Source organism: Macaca fascicularis, chromosome 7 (assembly GCF_037993035.2).
Source record: "Macaca fascicularis isolate 582-1 chromosome 7, T2T-MFA8v1.1".
Classification (NCBI taxonomy): domain Eukaryota; kingdom Metazoa; phylum Chordata; class Mammalia; order Primates; family Cercopithecidae; genus Macaca; species Macaca fascicularis.
The window spans coordinates 49,050,134-49,065,602 of NC_088381.1; the positions used below are offsets into that span (position 1 = coordinate 49,050,134).

Sequence of the window (15,469 nt, forward strand, 5' to 3'; positions counted from 1 at the left end):
GCACAATCCCAGGCTGGGGGTAGTAGCTCATTCCTCTAATTCCAACATTTGAGAGAATCACTTGAGCCCAGGAGTTTGAGACCAGCCTAGGCAATATAGTGAGACCTCATTTACACAAAAATTTTTTTTTAAATTAGCCAGGTACGGTGGTGGATGCCTGTATTACCAGTTACTTGGGAGGCTGAGGCAAGAGGATCACATGAACCTGGGAGATCAAGGATCCAGTGAGCCATGATCATACCACTGTAGTCCAGCCTGGATGACAGAGCAAAATTTTGTCTTATAAAATAAAAAAATAAATAAGTCATGGTACCTCAGGGAACCCCAAACTCCTCAGAATGGGTTTATTCTAAATCTGGCAACAGAAGCAGGAATGGAGCCATCCTGACAGCTGCTACCTGGCTCCTGGGCAAGGCCTCTGTCCATAGGTAAAGCCAGGTAATAAAGAGCCCATCACAAATACAGTCCTACTAGGCTCCTGAGGAAGAGTGCTAACTGGTGTTATTTTAATGTACAGAACTCCTGGGAAGGTACAGGCTGGGAATATAGTGCTGAGGAAGAGGGGTATTATACGCCAGCGAGTGCTTGTGCATTAGGCTCAGTCATTCAAAACTTAGAATAATGGAAACTCTTCTCATGGACCTGCCCAGTTATTTTGGTTCTAAGATAGGCCAGAATCGATCTGCTAGATGGTTTACCATGGCAATACAGGCTGTAGCAGAAACCTGGGGACAGGAGAGTCAAGTGCTGTGGCCAGGACATCTAAGGCTTAGAGGGTTTTCCAGGAGAACCTTTCCATATCTTCCTTTGTGAAAGCTAACGGTAGGAGAGGTGTGTGAGAGAAACATGGCCAGCGACAAAAGGGGTCTTCTTTGCTAAAAGAGACTTAGCCAGTTTCTTCGCCAGGACAAGAGGGAAGGAGAGTAGGGATGGGCTAGTAAAGACAAACTTCACACTGGCTGTGAAACTCAGACTCATCCCTGCCTAATCCGTTGTGGCTAAATGAACACTGCACCCCCTCCTCCCTGTTTCCTACAGGCCATCACAATGGCCACAGGGTCCAGCTACAGCTCACCTCATGAGTTCCATGAGAGAAGTTCAGACGAGCCACATTCATTCCAGACTTAATCATCTCCTTCAACGTCTCCACTGATCGGGAAGCTGGGCCTATTAGGAAAAGTTTTAAAGCCACAAGTATTAATTATTCAAAGAAGGAAAAACATTTAAGTTTGCTTAAGTTTAAAGAATTTTTTTCCCTGAAAACTTTTCCTCTCCCAAATAGCTCAAAAGTCTTTAAAAAGTGTATGGAAGGCTACCACCGTGCCAGCTTACTTTTTTGATTTACTGGGACACTTCGACCATTTCCTTCAAATTCTGCAGGCTCCCACTGTATCAGAAAAGCCTAGGTTAAGACTTGGCCAGCCTTCTCCGCCCTCACTGAAACCCAGCCAGATGTCCAACCACAGAATCTTGGTTGCACAGAACATATTAAAAAGATCTTTCCTAGGTCTGTAAGTTGCTCCTACAAAGACCTGCTAAGGAAAACACCCTCTAAATTTTGCCTATAGCATAAAACCTAAAGCATATGGATTCTTTTTGCAACAAATTGTTTTTTATTATAAACTGGTAATTTATAATTTGGGTTACAAAGTTATGTAATCCAATACATACAGTTTGGATACAATGTGGAATAATTAAATCAGGTTAGTTAACATATCCATGACTTCAAGTACTTAACATTTTTGTGGTGAGAACATTTGAAATTTACTCTTAGTGGCCAGGCGCGGTGGCTCAAGCCTGTAATCCCAGCACTTTGGGAGGCCGAGACGGGCGGATCACGAGGTCAGGAGATCGAGACCATCCTGGCGAACACGGTGAAACCCCGTCTCTACTAAAAAAATACAAAAAACTAGCCGGGCGAGGTGGCGGGCGCCTGTAGTCCCAGCTACTCGGGAGGCTGAGGCAGGAGAATGGCGTAAACCCGGGAGGCGGAGCTTGCAGTGAGCTGAGATCCGGCCACTGCGCTCCAGCCCCGGCGACAGAGCGAGACTCCGTCTCAAAAAAAAAAAAAAAAAAAGAAATTTACTCTTAGCAATGTTTTTTTCTTTTTCTTTCTTTCTTTTTTTTTTGAGACAGAGTTTCATTCTTGTTGCCAAGGCTGGAGTGCAATGGTCAGGTCTCGGTTCACTGCAACCTCTACCTCCCAGGTTCAAGCGATTCTCCTGCCTCAGCCTCCCAAGTAGCTGGGATTATAGACACCTGCCACCATGCCCGGCTATTTTTTTTTATTTTTAGTAGAGATGGGATTTCACTATGTTGGCCAGGCTGGTTCTCCTGACCTCAGGTGATCCGCCCACCTCAGCCTCCCAAAGTGCTGGGATTACAGGCATGTGCCACCACACCCAGACAATTTTTTTTTTCCTAAGACAGGATCTCGCTCTGTTTCCCAGAATGGAGTGCAGTGGTGTGATCATGACTCACTGCAACTTCAATCTCCTGGACTCAGGTGATCTTTTTCTCAGCCTCCCATGTAGTCAGAACTACAGGTGCATGCCACCATGCCCAGCTAATTTTTTTTTTCTTTTGTTTTTACTTTTTGGAGAGATAGGGTCTAAGTTGCACAGGCTGGTCTCAAATTTCTAGCCTCAGACAATCCTCCCACCTTGGCCTCCCAAAGTGCTGGGAGCCACCATACCTGGCCATCTTAGCAATTTTGAAATGTCTAATACTCTCTTATTAACTGTATTTGCCATCCTGTGCACATACTAATTCGTTACTGCAACTTCCTATGACCTGAGTCCTTAAGAATCTGTGTAGCATCCCATGTAGCACCTAGGTTTGTTAGGACATTTAGTTAAGTCTTTTCAGGAGAGAAAGGGTCACTTTCCATGAAGCCCTTTTTTTGGGGAAGGGGCACACCCACTCACCAATGGTACAGATGATGCCAGTGTTCCGGGCTGTGATGGGTGGTGAGTCAATGTCCAGGCGGCACATGTGCTCCAGGAATGTGTCAGCCATGGCTGCATGCAGCTGCTGGGTCTGAATGAAGGCAGTCCCGGCTTCACTATGGGGCTTCGACATGGCTGCTGAGGTCCTGGGTCCAGACAAATTGAAAGAGAGTGGTAAGACTGAGAAGTGGTTAATATACCATTTATCACAGGAGGGTGTCTCCTGCTTATACATTAACTCAATAAGCACGCTTTGTACACAAGCCACAGGGAAGCCAGACATGCTGTGGTTATGTGGTTGCTCCTCATGTTAGACAAAGGGTTCACAAGATGGTGAACAATGGAAATGGACCTTACTGAACAAGTTAAAACCTCCCACCTACTGCTGACAGTCCCAAGCACCCACAGTAAGCAGGTCTCTCTTACACTAGGCTGACATCTACTTAGACAGCTTTCCCACCACCCTATCTATAAATAACATCATTTAACATACAATGAAGGAGCTTCCAACGAAGGAAGTTATAACCAATCTTCCAGTGATACAAACAACTAACTCCTAGCTTAGTGCCTAGATAAGCCTAGATATCTGTATGTCAAGTTGTCACAAAGCTACAAATAGCTGCTTTGTCGTGGGGCACCCACATTGCCTCTTTACAATCCTCACCCAACCCAAAGTCATTCCGCTGAATGCAAAAGATTCCATCCTAGGAGGCTAAACCTAAAACCACATCTACTGTTGGCCAGAAGGACGTTAGGACACGTAAAGCAATTTGCAATTTGCAAAGCAAGGATAACATAAGGGCACTGGTATAATTCTAAAATTATCACAACTACATTAACAGGATAGCTGCAACATAGAGAAATTAAAGTTGCTGGTCAAATCTTTTCCCCAAAAGATTTTTGATACACATCCTGTTTTCTTTTCTAAGCCTGACAAGTATACCACCACTCTGTAACACAGACCATCAGTTCCAGGTAATTAACTAGCCCAGGTCACAATCCTGACAATGGCCCCGACCTTTGCTTTCTTCATTAATGACTTACAACTAAACTCGCTCAGCCTCTTAGTTAGCTGATTAGAGACAAAGGCTCAGGAGAAGCTTCCAGGCAGTGTTTGAAGAACTATCAGGTAAGGATGTGAACCAGAAGCTTGCTACATTTCTCATCAGAAAGTTGTTTCCTTGAGTTCTCACACCAAGGGCTACTCTTTCTAAAACGCTTTAGCCTAAATGCTTCAGCCAAGCAAGGCTCAGAAACAAGTCCCTCTTTAGCCCTTCCCCATCTCTTCCTAAATCTCAAAGTTCCAAATCAAGGCATCTCACACATATGACCCTTACTCCTTTACCCTGTTCCATCCCTGACTTTGTGGGCTCTCTGGGTGGCTCCAGCAGAGTATGCATCTAAACCCATCTCTGCCATCTCCAAAGAAGGCCTATTAAGGTCCAAAGAGGTCTGAAGGCAATAGTGAACAGTCTGTCGGCTATGGAAAACTGATGGCCACAAGTCCTCAACCACAGATTCTAAAACTTTTAAAATGGGGAAATAAGATACCAACTAACTATTCAACGTGGCAAATCCATTCTTCATTTCAACTGTATTTCCTAAGCCTCTAATATCTACTATGTATCCTCTCTTCCAGGACCTATATGGTTTTGTATTTCCTAGCACCTAGTAAGTGGAAGCATTCTAGTGTTTGTTAAATGACCTTTCAGTCTCTCTGAATGCCTCTTTGTCAGAATCAAAGTTATGCCTCTGCTCCCCCGTCCCTAAATCTGAGAAACTTCTACATTACTGACAGGAAAGCCTGGGGCGCCCTGGTCCCTCTCCCTACACTCATGGTTAAGGGGGGGCTGGCATACCTTCAGAGCTCCCAGCTGGGCTTAGGGAAGTCTGGCTGTTAAGGGAACATTACTGAGAGATGGCACAGCAGGCCAGTTGGAACACAAAGGCCTTGCTGTGGCCTCCAATGGGCCTACAATCTGGGGACTACATTGTGAACAAAATAAGATCTGAATAAGTGGGTCAGAGTAACTAATTCCACTCTTTTTAAAAACCATCAGCTGGCTCTTCTTAGACCTGAGATATCAGGGTCTTATTGTAAAGACCTGGCTGGGGCCACTGAATATCAGGTCATACCTTTGGTTCTCTGGGCTTGGGCTTCCGGTGACATAATGCTCTCCTTTTGGCTCAGGTTGGCTCCTTGGCCTCACTTGCAAAGACCGCTCAGAGCTGAATAAAGTGTGCCCTGGAGAGCTGTACAAGGATTAAGGTAAAAGCTGAGTGTAACTAAAGCTCTTTGGGGTAATGGAAAAATTACCTTAATAACCAGGTATCCAGGTGGCAGCTGCTCTACAGATTCAGCTGTTACGTCTCTTTAAACACGTGATTTACTAACATTCCACTATTCTATACAAGAACCTGGTCCCTCCCCTTTTGGGAGTGGGGAAGGGACACCAAATTAAACATACCTAAAAGACCTGGGAGGATATATACTGATATTTTAATAGGATGTCATTGGGGTGGTAGGATTACAACAACAACAACAAAAATTCCTCTTTATTAACAAATTTACTGATATAAAATAAAAATACTTTTATAGTAAGAAATTATGTACACCTTTTTTGGAAATATTTATATGCATCCTATAAAATTGTTGGGAGGAAGTAAATGAAATGTGAAGATACCAATTCCATTAATCGGTTGCTGCTCTATGCACTTCAAGAATAATCTGCTTTTAAAAGACAGCAAAGATACATGTCTCAAAAAAAAAAAAACCAAACAAACATGTCTTAGGCCCTACATCACAAATGTATTATAGGAGAGTTTCAGTGGCTTAAAGTGGTCAACCTTAATATAGTCAGAACCTCAAAGCAAAAAAAAAAAAAGTCCATAGGATAATCCCATGCCTCAAATCTGTTAGTTACATGCCCAAATCCAGCAAACTAGTCTGTTCTCAAGCTTTACAGTAAAAGCTTTGTGACAATGTTCTGGTACAGAAGGGCTGCCTCCAAGTCCAGAAGATGCCATTAGCAGATAAAATTATATTGGCCTCAAACACAAACCCTATTTCAACTATCTCAAATTAAATCTGATGCCTATAAGCTCTAATTTTTGGCCAATAAGTACAAGAATGACAAATGAAAATTTCTATAGTGGATTTACACACTAGCAGTCAAAAAAAAAAGCTTGCCTGTCAGCAAGTTCATCCAGACTTCAGATCTCATGCATCCTTAATGCTCTCTTCGAGCCAGAGACCCCATACCTCAAGCTCAGGTCTTTCCTCAGGCTCTGACCGGAAGCCTCCCTTGCAGGGAGGGCCAGAGCTCTCCTGCTTTCTCCAAAATCCTCTTCCCAGCACAAGCTGCCCACACCACCAACCACCTACCTAGAGTTGTATGTACAACACTCACTGGACTCTCCCTTGGCGCCAGGAAAGCAGCCCAGTCTTGGTTTCTCAGGGCAGGCTTCTGGGAAAGACTCCTCTCCCTCATGCCAGTTGCCCGGACAGTGCCTGCCAGGACATGTGGCCCCACCCATGCCAGTCTGACTCACTACTGCATCCTCCTCCTAGGAAGGCACAGACATGCAGAGCCAACCTCCAGCCAGCAGTGGAAGCCTGGCGTATCCACTGATAGCAGCACACACCGTGCCCAGGTCCAGGAGCCTTATTCTTGAGCCCGAGCCCCTGCAGTAAGATCTTCCTCAGAGCCATGTCTCCTCTGTGAGAAAGGAGACACCTCCTCTAAGAGGCCTTAGTCTGGAGTTACAGGTTGGAACAGGCACAATCACAGCTCAGCTCCAGGTGCCCTATTCTCCCTTTCCTTTCTCATCTCAGACAGTTCCTGGCTCTTTGTATTAGTTTCCTTTGTGTCAGACACAATTTTTCGGCCATTCGTCAGAAACCAGGAGACAAAAATCATAAAAAATACCCAACACTCCCCACTCCAACCTTTTTTTTTTTGAGACAGGCTTTCACTCTGTCACTCAGGCTGGAGTGCAGTGGTATGATTATATTATATTACATTATATATTATAGCTCACTGCACCCTCAAAACGATCCTCCAGCCTCAGCACCCCAAGTAGCTGGGACTACTGGCACGAACCACACCCAGCTCCCATGCTCCACTTCTTAGGGCCAGGACTGTTGTTGGGTTGCGCTGGGAAAGATTCACGCTTCACTCCACCAATTCTTTCACAAAGGACCAAATCATTCTGCCCTAATAAACCAGCCTGGCCCGTGAGTCTGCATCTGCCTAAGTCATTTTTACTTTGTACCAATTATGCTCCGATACCAACCTCACACAGATCAACTGTAAAATGGTGGCACCTGATGCTCACTTTCTCTCTCCAACGTTGCCAGTACGTACACAAGATTGCGTTCCTTGCTGTGACGTCAGTTTGCTACCTACATCTTCAAGCCATCATGAAGGCCTTTCAACCCTCAACTCTTCAGAACACCAACATCCATTAGAAAATTTGCATCATGATATTCTGGCATTCGGGTCAGCCTGCTCTCTAGCTCTCTTCCTCAACAATGGAAATGGAATTTCTAAGATTTGCCCTAATCAAACTAGGCCAGCAACATGATCAAAATGGGTGATGGGCCAGCAGAACCTAGTAAGGTCTGGAGTAGGCACTGTCCGTCTTCATATACAGTTAAGGATAATGACAATAGCGTATTTGCATATGGGTGCAGGACACAGAGGATGAGATATCTTCTAGCTAAGAGACCTGGGTCTGAAGCCCACACTTTAACCCCAGCAGGCCCCACAGCAGAAAGCAGTATGGTGTTACCAAGCTACACAGAACAAAATGAGCCCACTTACAGGTTCTAGTAAAATTCCCTTGCTTTAAAGAAAAAATAAAAAAAAAATTAAAAAACACTTGGCTCTTTTATTTCTTCAGGGCTAAAAGTAAATGACTTGTCAACAGGAACCTAAGGTCCTATTTCCAGCTACAATGTGGAATAGGGAAGAGCAGCTGATGCTAAACAGGCCTACTTCCCCAAAAGACCACTCAACTTCGGGTGAAGAAGTCCTAAGTCAGAGAACCCTCAGTATCCTCAGATGCCGAGTATTTCCTGGCTCTATCCCAGCTGCTCGGTGCAGACAACTGGTTTCAGCCTGAAGGAGGTGGTTTGGGGGAAGCATTAGCTGCCTTGGGACATGGTGCCTCCTTACTAGGATTAAAAGTAGGGTGGTGTTTCTGGGTATGATATCCACACTCTAGAACCAGGAATCCTGATTTAGGGTCCTCTTAAGTGCAACTAAGGTGGGTTATGGCCTCAGCAAAGTGAGGCACTGGCTCAGCATTTAATGGAAGGGCTGCCCTGCATTCTAGTTGGGGCAATAAAGGAGGAAAGGCAGTGCCAACTCTCCAAGAGCACTGAACTAGTTAGTATGACTGGTCTTCCTACAATAGCCTTTATAGGTTTGCTTCTATTTTGTTATGAATTAAAGAAAAAAAAAGTTTTAACATCTGCATCTCTACCACCCAGAACTGACCATTAACACTGAGCCATGGCCGGCTGTGGTGGCTCACGCCTGTAATCCCAACAGTTTGAAAGGCTGAGGTGGGCAGATCACTTGGGACTAGGCGTTCGAGACCAGCCTGGCTAATATGGCGAAACACGGTCACTACTAAACATACAAAAATTAGCCTGGCGCGCACCTGTAATCCCAGCTACTTGGGTGGCTGAGGCACAGAGTTGCTTGAATTCAAGAAGTGCAGATTGCAGTGAACAGAGATCACACCACCGCACTCCAGCCTGTGCAACAGAGTGAAAAACTCTGTCTCAGAAAAAAAAGGAAAAAAAAACAAAACACAAATAAAGGCTGAGCTGTATTTTCTTTACTTTCTTCTTCTTCTTCTTTTTTTTTTTTTTTTTGTTGAGATGGAGTCTCACTCTGTTGCCCAGGCTGGAGTGCAGTGGCATGACCTCAGCTCACTGCAAGCTCCACCTCCCAGGTTCATGCCATTCTCCTGCCTCAGCCTCCCGAGTAGCTGGAACTACAGGCGCCTGCCACCACGCCTGGCTAATTTGTGTGTGTGTATGTATTTTTAGCACAGACGGGGTTTCACCATGTTAGCCAGGATGGTCTCAATCTCCTGACCTCGTGATCCGCCCGCCTCAGCCTCCCAAAGTGCTGGGATTACAGGCGTCAGCCACTGCGCCTGGCCCTCTTTACTTTCTAAAAAAAAAAAAAAAAAATTATAATTTTATACAGTTCATTTTTTCCCCATCCCCAAGCTCCTCCAACCCTTTCCACCTCCATCATGAACTTTTTTCTATTTTATTTATTTAAATAGAGATGGGAATCTTGTGATGTTGCCCAGGCTGGTCTCAATCTCCTGGCCTCAAGTGATCCTCCTGCATCAGCCTCCCAAAGTGCTGGGATTACAGGCGTGAGCCACTGCACCCAGCCACATCATGCATTTTGACACCCAATCACTGTCATGAACTCTGTATCCTTCCAGTTCACTGAAGTCTATGTACAGTGTATCTATATCTATACTGAAACCCTATAATATTGTGGTTTTCTTAGTGCCCTAAGTGGTACACTGTATATATCACTGAGTAACTTGTTTTTCACTCAGCAGCACATTCAAGATCCATCCAGTGGGTATATGGATCTAGCTAATTCATTTGAACTGTTACACTAGTCCACTGTACAACAGACAATTTTATTTATGGACTCCCTTACTGGTGGCCACTCCCCCTCCCCATTAAACTAGTTTTCCTCTATTAATCAATACTTTACTCTTGTAGTACATGTCTCCCTGTACTGTATGAGTTTCTATATATCCAGAAATTGAAGTCTTAGGTCATGGGGTATGTTTATTTCTATTTTTACTAAATATGGCTGATTTGCTCTCCAAAGTGGCTGTATCAATCAACGTTGAGTTGCTGCATTCCACACCTTTTTCCCTTGGTACTGCCAGACTTTTTAAATGTTTGCCCATCTGATGGGTGACATTTGTTTTTCTGCTCATCTAATGTTAATAACCAAAGAGGGATACCGAGATAGTTTCAATGTTTACGACATCTCTATTTCCCTGCTTAACTTAATCGAATCTCCTCTGAAATGGCATGGTGGACACAGTGGGTCTTATGTGCCCTGACTGATTCCATTGATGAGTAGTTCTTTTTTATTCATTGCCAAGGGAGACATCAGTTGTTTAAAACTGAAGAAACATGGCTGGGCGCGGTGGCTCATGCCTGTAATCCCAGCACTTTGGGAGGCCAAGACAGGCGGATCACGAGGTCAGCAGACCGAGACCATCCTGGCTAACATGGTGAAACCCCATCTCTACTAAAAAATACAAAAAAATTAGCCTGGTGTGGTGGTGGGCGCCTATAGTCCCAGCTACTCAGGAGGCTGAGGCAGGAGAATGGCGTGAACCTGGGAGGCGGAGCTTGCAGTGAGCTGAGATCGTGCCACTGCACTCTACCCTGGGTTACAGTGCAAGACTCTATCTCAAAAAAATAAAATAAAATATGAAGAAACATTATCTGTAAGTAAACTGAAGATGTTTGGAAGGGATAGGACTCCCTTCAGAGAATCTTGACTGCAGTGTTCAGCCGGCAGCTGTGCTGGTCCACAGTCTGAAATGCTAGGACTGGCAACCTCACTGCCCTTGAATAACTGGTCTTGGCATCTCTCCCACCGCAGCCCCAGCCTGCTTCCAAGACTGCTTGCTGGCATGAGGAAAGAGGCTTAGAGCTCCCCAGGAGCTTTGTCTACGGACAGAAGTGGGGGAGGTGAGTCTCAGAGGCCACCAAAGGTACTGCAGCCGGCTTGCTCCCTCCTACGTGCAGACAAGCACAAACCACTGCAGGGGCGGGGCTTCGCCTCACTGGGTGGTGGGGGCCCTAAAGCCCCCAACTCCTGAGCTGAGCAGTCATACCAAGAGGCCGGAAAGCCCAGCAGATGCTGCACGCCACCCTCCACCACTCACCCAGGCTCACCTTCCCCCAACAGCTTCTTTAACAATGCCCCAAGTATTCAAATTACTCAATTATTCAGTCTGCCCCTTGGTAAAAAAATGCAAGCTCCCCAAAAGTAAGGTGGTATCACAAATGGTCTTCATATATCTGGTTGTCTAGCTCTATTCCCATCTGTATCAGAACTGATGCTTAAAGGGACAACTTAAAATCCTTAAGACCTCATACCAAATAAACCAATCTCACAAAGACCCTCGAAGTTGCAATAAAACTCTGCTCACAGGGGCAATGCATTCTTGTGGTATATCAGTTAAATTGGGATTTGACTGTGGGCTTTTGGAGTGATTCAGAAAGAAGAGTAATGTCAAATGAGTCATTTTCCTGTACTCTGGTCTCAGTCTTAGCTCTTGGCCAAGATAACACATCCGGATTTGCCTTCATAAAAGCTGAAGCAGGCCAGGCGTGGTGGCTCATGCCCGTAATCCCAGCACTTTGGGAGGCTCAGGCCAGTGGATCACCTAAGTCAGGAGTTCAAGACCAGCCTGGCTAACATGGTGAAACCCCATCTCTACTAAAAATACAAAAATATTAGCTGGGTGTGGTGGCAGGTGCCTGTAATTCCAGCTACTTCAGGAGGCTGAGGCAGGAGAATCGCTTGAACCCAGGAGGCGGAGGTTGCAGTGAGCCAAGATCGCACCATTGCACTCCAGACTGAGCAACAAGAGCAAAACTGTCTCAAAAAAAAAAAAAAAAAAAAAAAAACCCTGAAGCTTTAAAATGAACTAAAACCCAAGTAAAGTGAGTTTGTAATGTAACTGCTGCATTTTTTTCTATCTTCCTGCCCATGGCCATTTCCTCATTTCTTCCATTGCTTCAATATTAAGAAACAAACAGCTTTAAGAAATAAAATGGTTTTTCCTGTGACCCCACATCAGTGTCACAACATTCAAGGCACAGAAGCAACTCCCATAAAGTGCTAGCTGTTTAGAGTCACAGCCACCAAATTTGCTAAGTCACTGGGGGTACAGTTCTTAAAGAGCTAATGATGCTCTTTGCTAAAATATGAATACATTATTTCTAACGCAATGCTTACAATGAAAGCAGCTGTGCTAGACAGGAGACCAACATCCATACATTTTGGTTCAAGTCAGTAACTGAGAAATGAGTTCAAGAACCTTCTTTAAGTCATCATTAATCATGTCCCAGGAGAGGCTGCTGTGCCCGCTACAAAAGGGCCAGGAATGAAGCTGCACAGACTGCATTAGCTGGGCACCGGGCTCTGCCACTCTGCACCTAAGTTCTTAAGGCAGTACAGAGAACCAGGTGACCCGGACCAATCATTTTTCACTTAGTTGAGGCACTTTTTTTTTTTTTTTTTTTTTTTGAGACGGAATCTAGCTCTGTCGCCCAGGCTGGAGTGCAGTGGCGCGATCTCGGCTCACCACAAGCTCCGAAGTTGAGGCATTTTTAATTAGGGGAAATGCATGCTTCATTATTTGACTCACTGAAAGAGAAGGGACTTTTTAAGCCTGCAAGAACCACTACGTAGTTTCCCCACTCACCCAGCGAAGATAATTCTCTCAAAAGCAGAATAATTGACAGGTTGAGTCATCTTCCCCACAGAGCCCCACTCCCCCACAGATTTGGTGATGCGTTACATTTCCCTTCCCCACAAGACAGCCCACTCCTGCCCCCACAGCACCTCAGGCCACCAAAGGGCAAATTATTTGCTAACAATGCTGCAGCCGGGGAGTCCTGACCTCTATCTCCTCTGTGGCCTCGGGAGTAGCCACGCCCTCAAGATGGCCAACTGGGGGTTACTGATCCTGGCTCCAATCCTAATCTCACCGCAGGCAGAGCAAGTCAAGGGCTGGAATGTTCCCCTGTTAAGAGGTATTCCACTTACAGGGGAACACCGAAGGCTTAACTCAGCCCCTCCTTGCCTGCCTTTGTCTAGAGGTCCCAATCTCAGATGATCAAAGAGCATCTGCTCCAAGCAGAGAGTTGGAAAGTTACATTATCAGTGACTTTGTCAATATTAAACCAGATCCCTGGGGGGACTGGTTTCCAGGAGACACGTGGTTAGAGAGCCTGATTCCCCACGATGAGCTGCAGGCGTTTGCGGACAACAGTAAGATAATGAATCAAGGCCCTTATGCTCAATTCTGGACTAAGTAATTGTGCTCGAAAATAATATATTCATTCACAGGCTTTTCTTCTGGGTATTTCGCCAGAGATTAGACACTTAACTGAGTGTGCAACATCCACGTAGGCATGAATCCTTTCAACCATCATGAGGAAAATGTTACTCCCAGTTTTCCCAGGGGAAACTGAGGTGTAGCGGCTGAACTCCTTCAATCAGTCTCAGGAAATTAATGAGTCAAACCTGATTCTAAAAGCCTTTCTGACAACTTCCCGATGTCTCTCTCCACGTGGACCTTCACTGTCGGCCTCACTTTAACCCGTACCAGCAAAGGTCCAAGCCCTGGGTCTGGAGTATGCAGATTAAGAAGCCCAGGGATGCCTTTCCATGACTAGTCTTTAAATGACCTTCAGACTGGAAGGTGCTTTCCTGCATCTTCTAATCCAGTGTGCTTGCCACCTGGTGAGACCTTACGAGGCTTCCTGTCCCCCTCCCTCCCACAGCAGGAAGCTCGTGCCCCACTCCCAGCATTACCGGGTATACATTTTAAGATTGTGAGCTCGGTGGGCTATGACTCGTCCAGTCATTCTGGTCTCTAACTCCGACCCCCAAAGAGCCCTTGACCCACACCGTTTGCGTTGAGTGAACGCCACAGATTTCCTGCCCCCTCCGTAACCAGAGCCCACCCCCACCCCACCCCGCGGCCTCCGCGTTCCACAATCAGGGCGCATGTGTTAAAAAAACCTGCTGGATAATAAAAAAAAAAAAAAAAGAAAGAAAGAAAAAAGAAAAAACGAAAAGAAAAAAAAAAAACGTGCAGGAGAGGCGCGGAGCGGGCGAGGGCCGGCAGGCCCCAGCGAAGCCTGCAGACGTTTCTACGGCCCGTTACGCGGCCCAAGGCCACCGCCCGGTGAAGCGGCGTGGACCCTGGGCGCGGCCGCTACGTGCAGCCCGGCCGCGCCGAGATGGAGCGTGGTCCCTGGTGGCCACCCGGCAAGGGCCGGGAGAGCTCGCGGGTCCCGAGCCATTCCCAGACCCTCGCAGGCCACCCATCTAATCCCGGTCGCATGGGACAGCACCGCGCCGCAGGGGCAGCCGCCCTGCCTCCAGGCAGCGGGGCAGGCCAACGTTACGTAAGCCTCCAGCTGCTCCCGGGCCGCCGCATCCCGCCCGCCGCGCGGGCGACCCAGCCCAGCCCTCCGCCCGCCCGCCCCGGACACGGGGCCCCAGCACCGCCCGAGCCTGCTGGGAGCTGGGAGGCGGTGATGGAAAAGGGGCGCGGGACCGCGCTCGGAGACCGGAGCAAGTGGGCGGGCGCGACCCGAGCAGAGAGGGAGGGAGGCGACATGCCAGGCGAGGAGGGGGATGCGGGAGAGCGGACGTGACCAGCGAGCAGGGGGAGGGGCGGCAAGAGGGAACTGGGGCGCAGGAAGGGCGGTCGCGCATGAATGGAGCATGGACCCGGGAGGGCAACCAGAACCGAGTTTCAGTAAGTTACACGGAAGCCATTAGAACGAAGCGGCAAGCACAGGTTTAAGAGGAGTGGGTGGAAGGACCGGACTTGAGGACGAAGTGGAACAAACGAGCACGGAACAGAGGGCGCGGAGAAAGGGGAGGCAAGGGTGGAATCAATCACGAGGGACCGAGAGAAGGCAGGCAAGGATGGAGGCGCATTGAGGATTGGGGCAGGAGGATGGGACCAGAATGAGGGGGTAGGGCTGGGACGGGAAAGGAGCCGGCGGACCCGCCTGATCTGGAAGGAACGGCGCTGGGGACTTCTGAGGAGCCGTTCTCCAGTCTCTGAGCTCCACCGCGTCCCACATGCCCCGGATCCTGCGCTGCCCCGCCTGCGTGCCCGGGGCCGGCCGGCGCGCCGGGATTCCGCACTAGCCGGGTGCACAGGCCCTTGGTGGGAACAGATGGCGCAGCCTCTTGCACCGCTCACCTCTGGCGCTGACCGACTCGGGCTACGCTGCAAATTGGAAGAGATGTGGATCCCAGGGACGTGCAGCTGCTGTGCGAGTAGCAGGGACCTCAGCCTCAAGGTTATCCCGCTGCGGGCCGCCGCAATCCCTCCGCCGCCCCGCCCTCTGTCCAATCTCGGCTCCCGGCGACCCGGGCCCCGCCCCCTGCGTCTTTGCGGGCGCAGTCACCTTCAGGAGGAAGCGCGGTGGCGGCGGCAGAAAGCGCGGGCAGGTTGCCCTTTCGGGGGGACTAAATTCTGCGGCGGAAGGACACAGATTCAGAGCCACAGTTTAAAGAACCTGACGGCCAATGGGAACGCGGCGGGGCAGCGGATCCCGCCCCTAGAGCGACTTCCCTCCTAGACCCCCGGGCGCCGGGCCACCTGTTGCCGCCAAGTTGGGCTGCCAGATGAGGTCTCTTCTTGGCTCTCGGCCCAGGCCACCCCAACTGTCCCGGCCTACCTGGGCA

The 15,469-nt window shown here is 47.9% G+C and overlaps 1 protein-coding gene across 16 annotated transcripts in view; it reads right to left on the bottom strand.

Moving 5' to 3' along the window:
• The window catches only part of PKM (pyruvate kinase M1/2), a 32,964-nt gene extending 17,886 nt beyond the window's left edge, over nucleotides 1-15,078 (bottom strand). For 3 of the 16 annotated variants that reach the window (XR_012415133.1, XM_005559965.5, XM_005559966.5), the window contains exons 1-3: nucleotides 14,982-15,078; nucleotides 2,928-3,094; nucleotides 1,076-1,167 (exon numbers count right to left, since the gene is read on the bottom strand). Coding sequence is in view for 14 of the 16 variants with exons in the window: in XM_005559965.5 (XP_005560022.1) it covers nucleotides 1,076-1,167; nucleotides 2,928-3,081 (246 nt within the window). In the remaining 2 variants the exon portion in view is untranslated. Of the gene's footprint in view, nucleotides 1-1,075; nucleotides 1,168-2,927; nucleotides 3,095-5,084; nucleotides 5,202-6,210; nucleotides 6,429-6,544; nucleotides 6,670-14,780 lie in introns of those variants that run through there. The other 13 variants (XR_012415134.1, XM_065547388.2, XM_073996196.1 and 10 more) reach the window with 7 other exon arrangements.
• Between the last annotated feature and the right edge of the window lie 391 nt (nucleotides 15,079-15,469).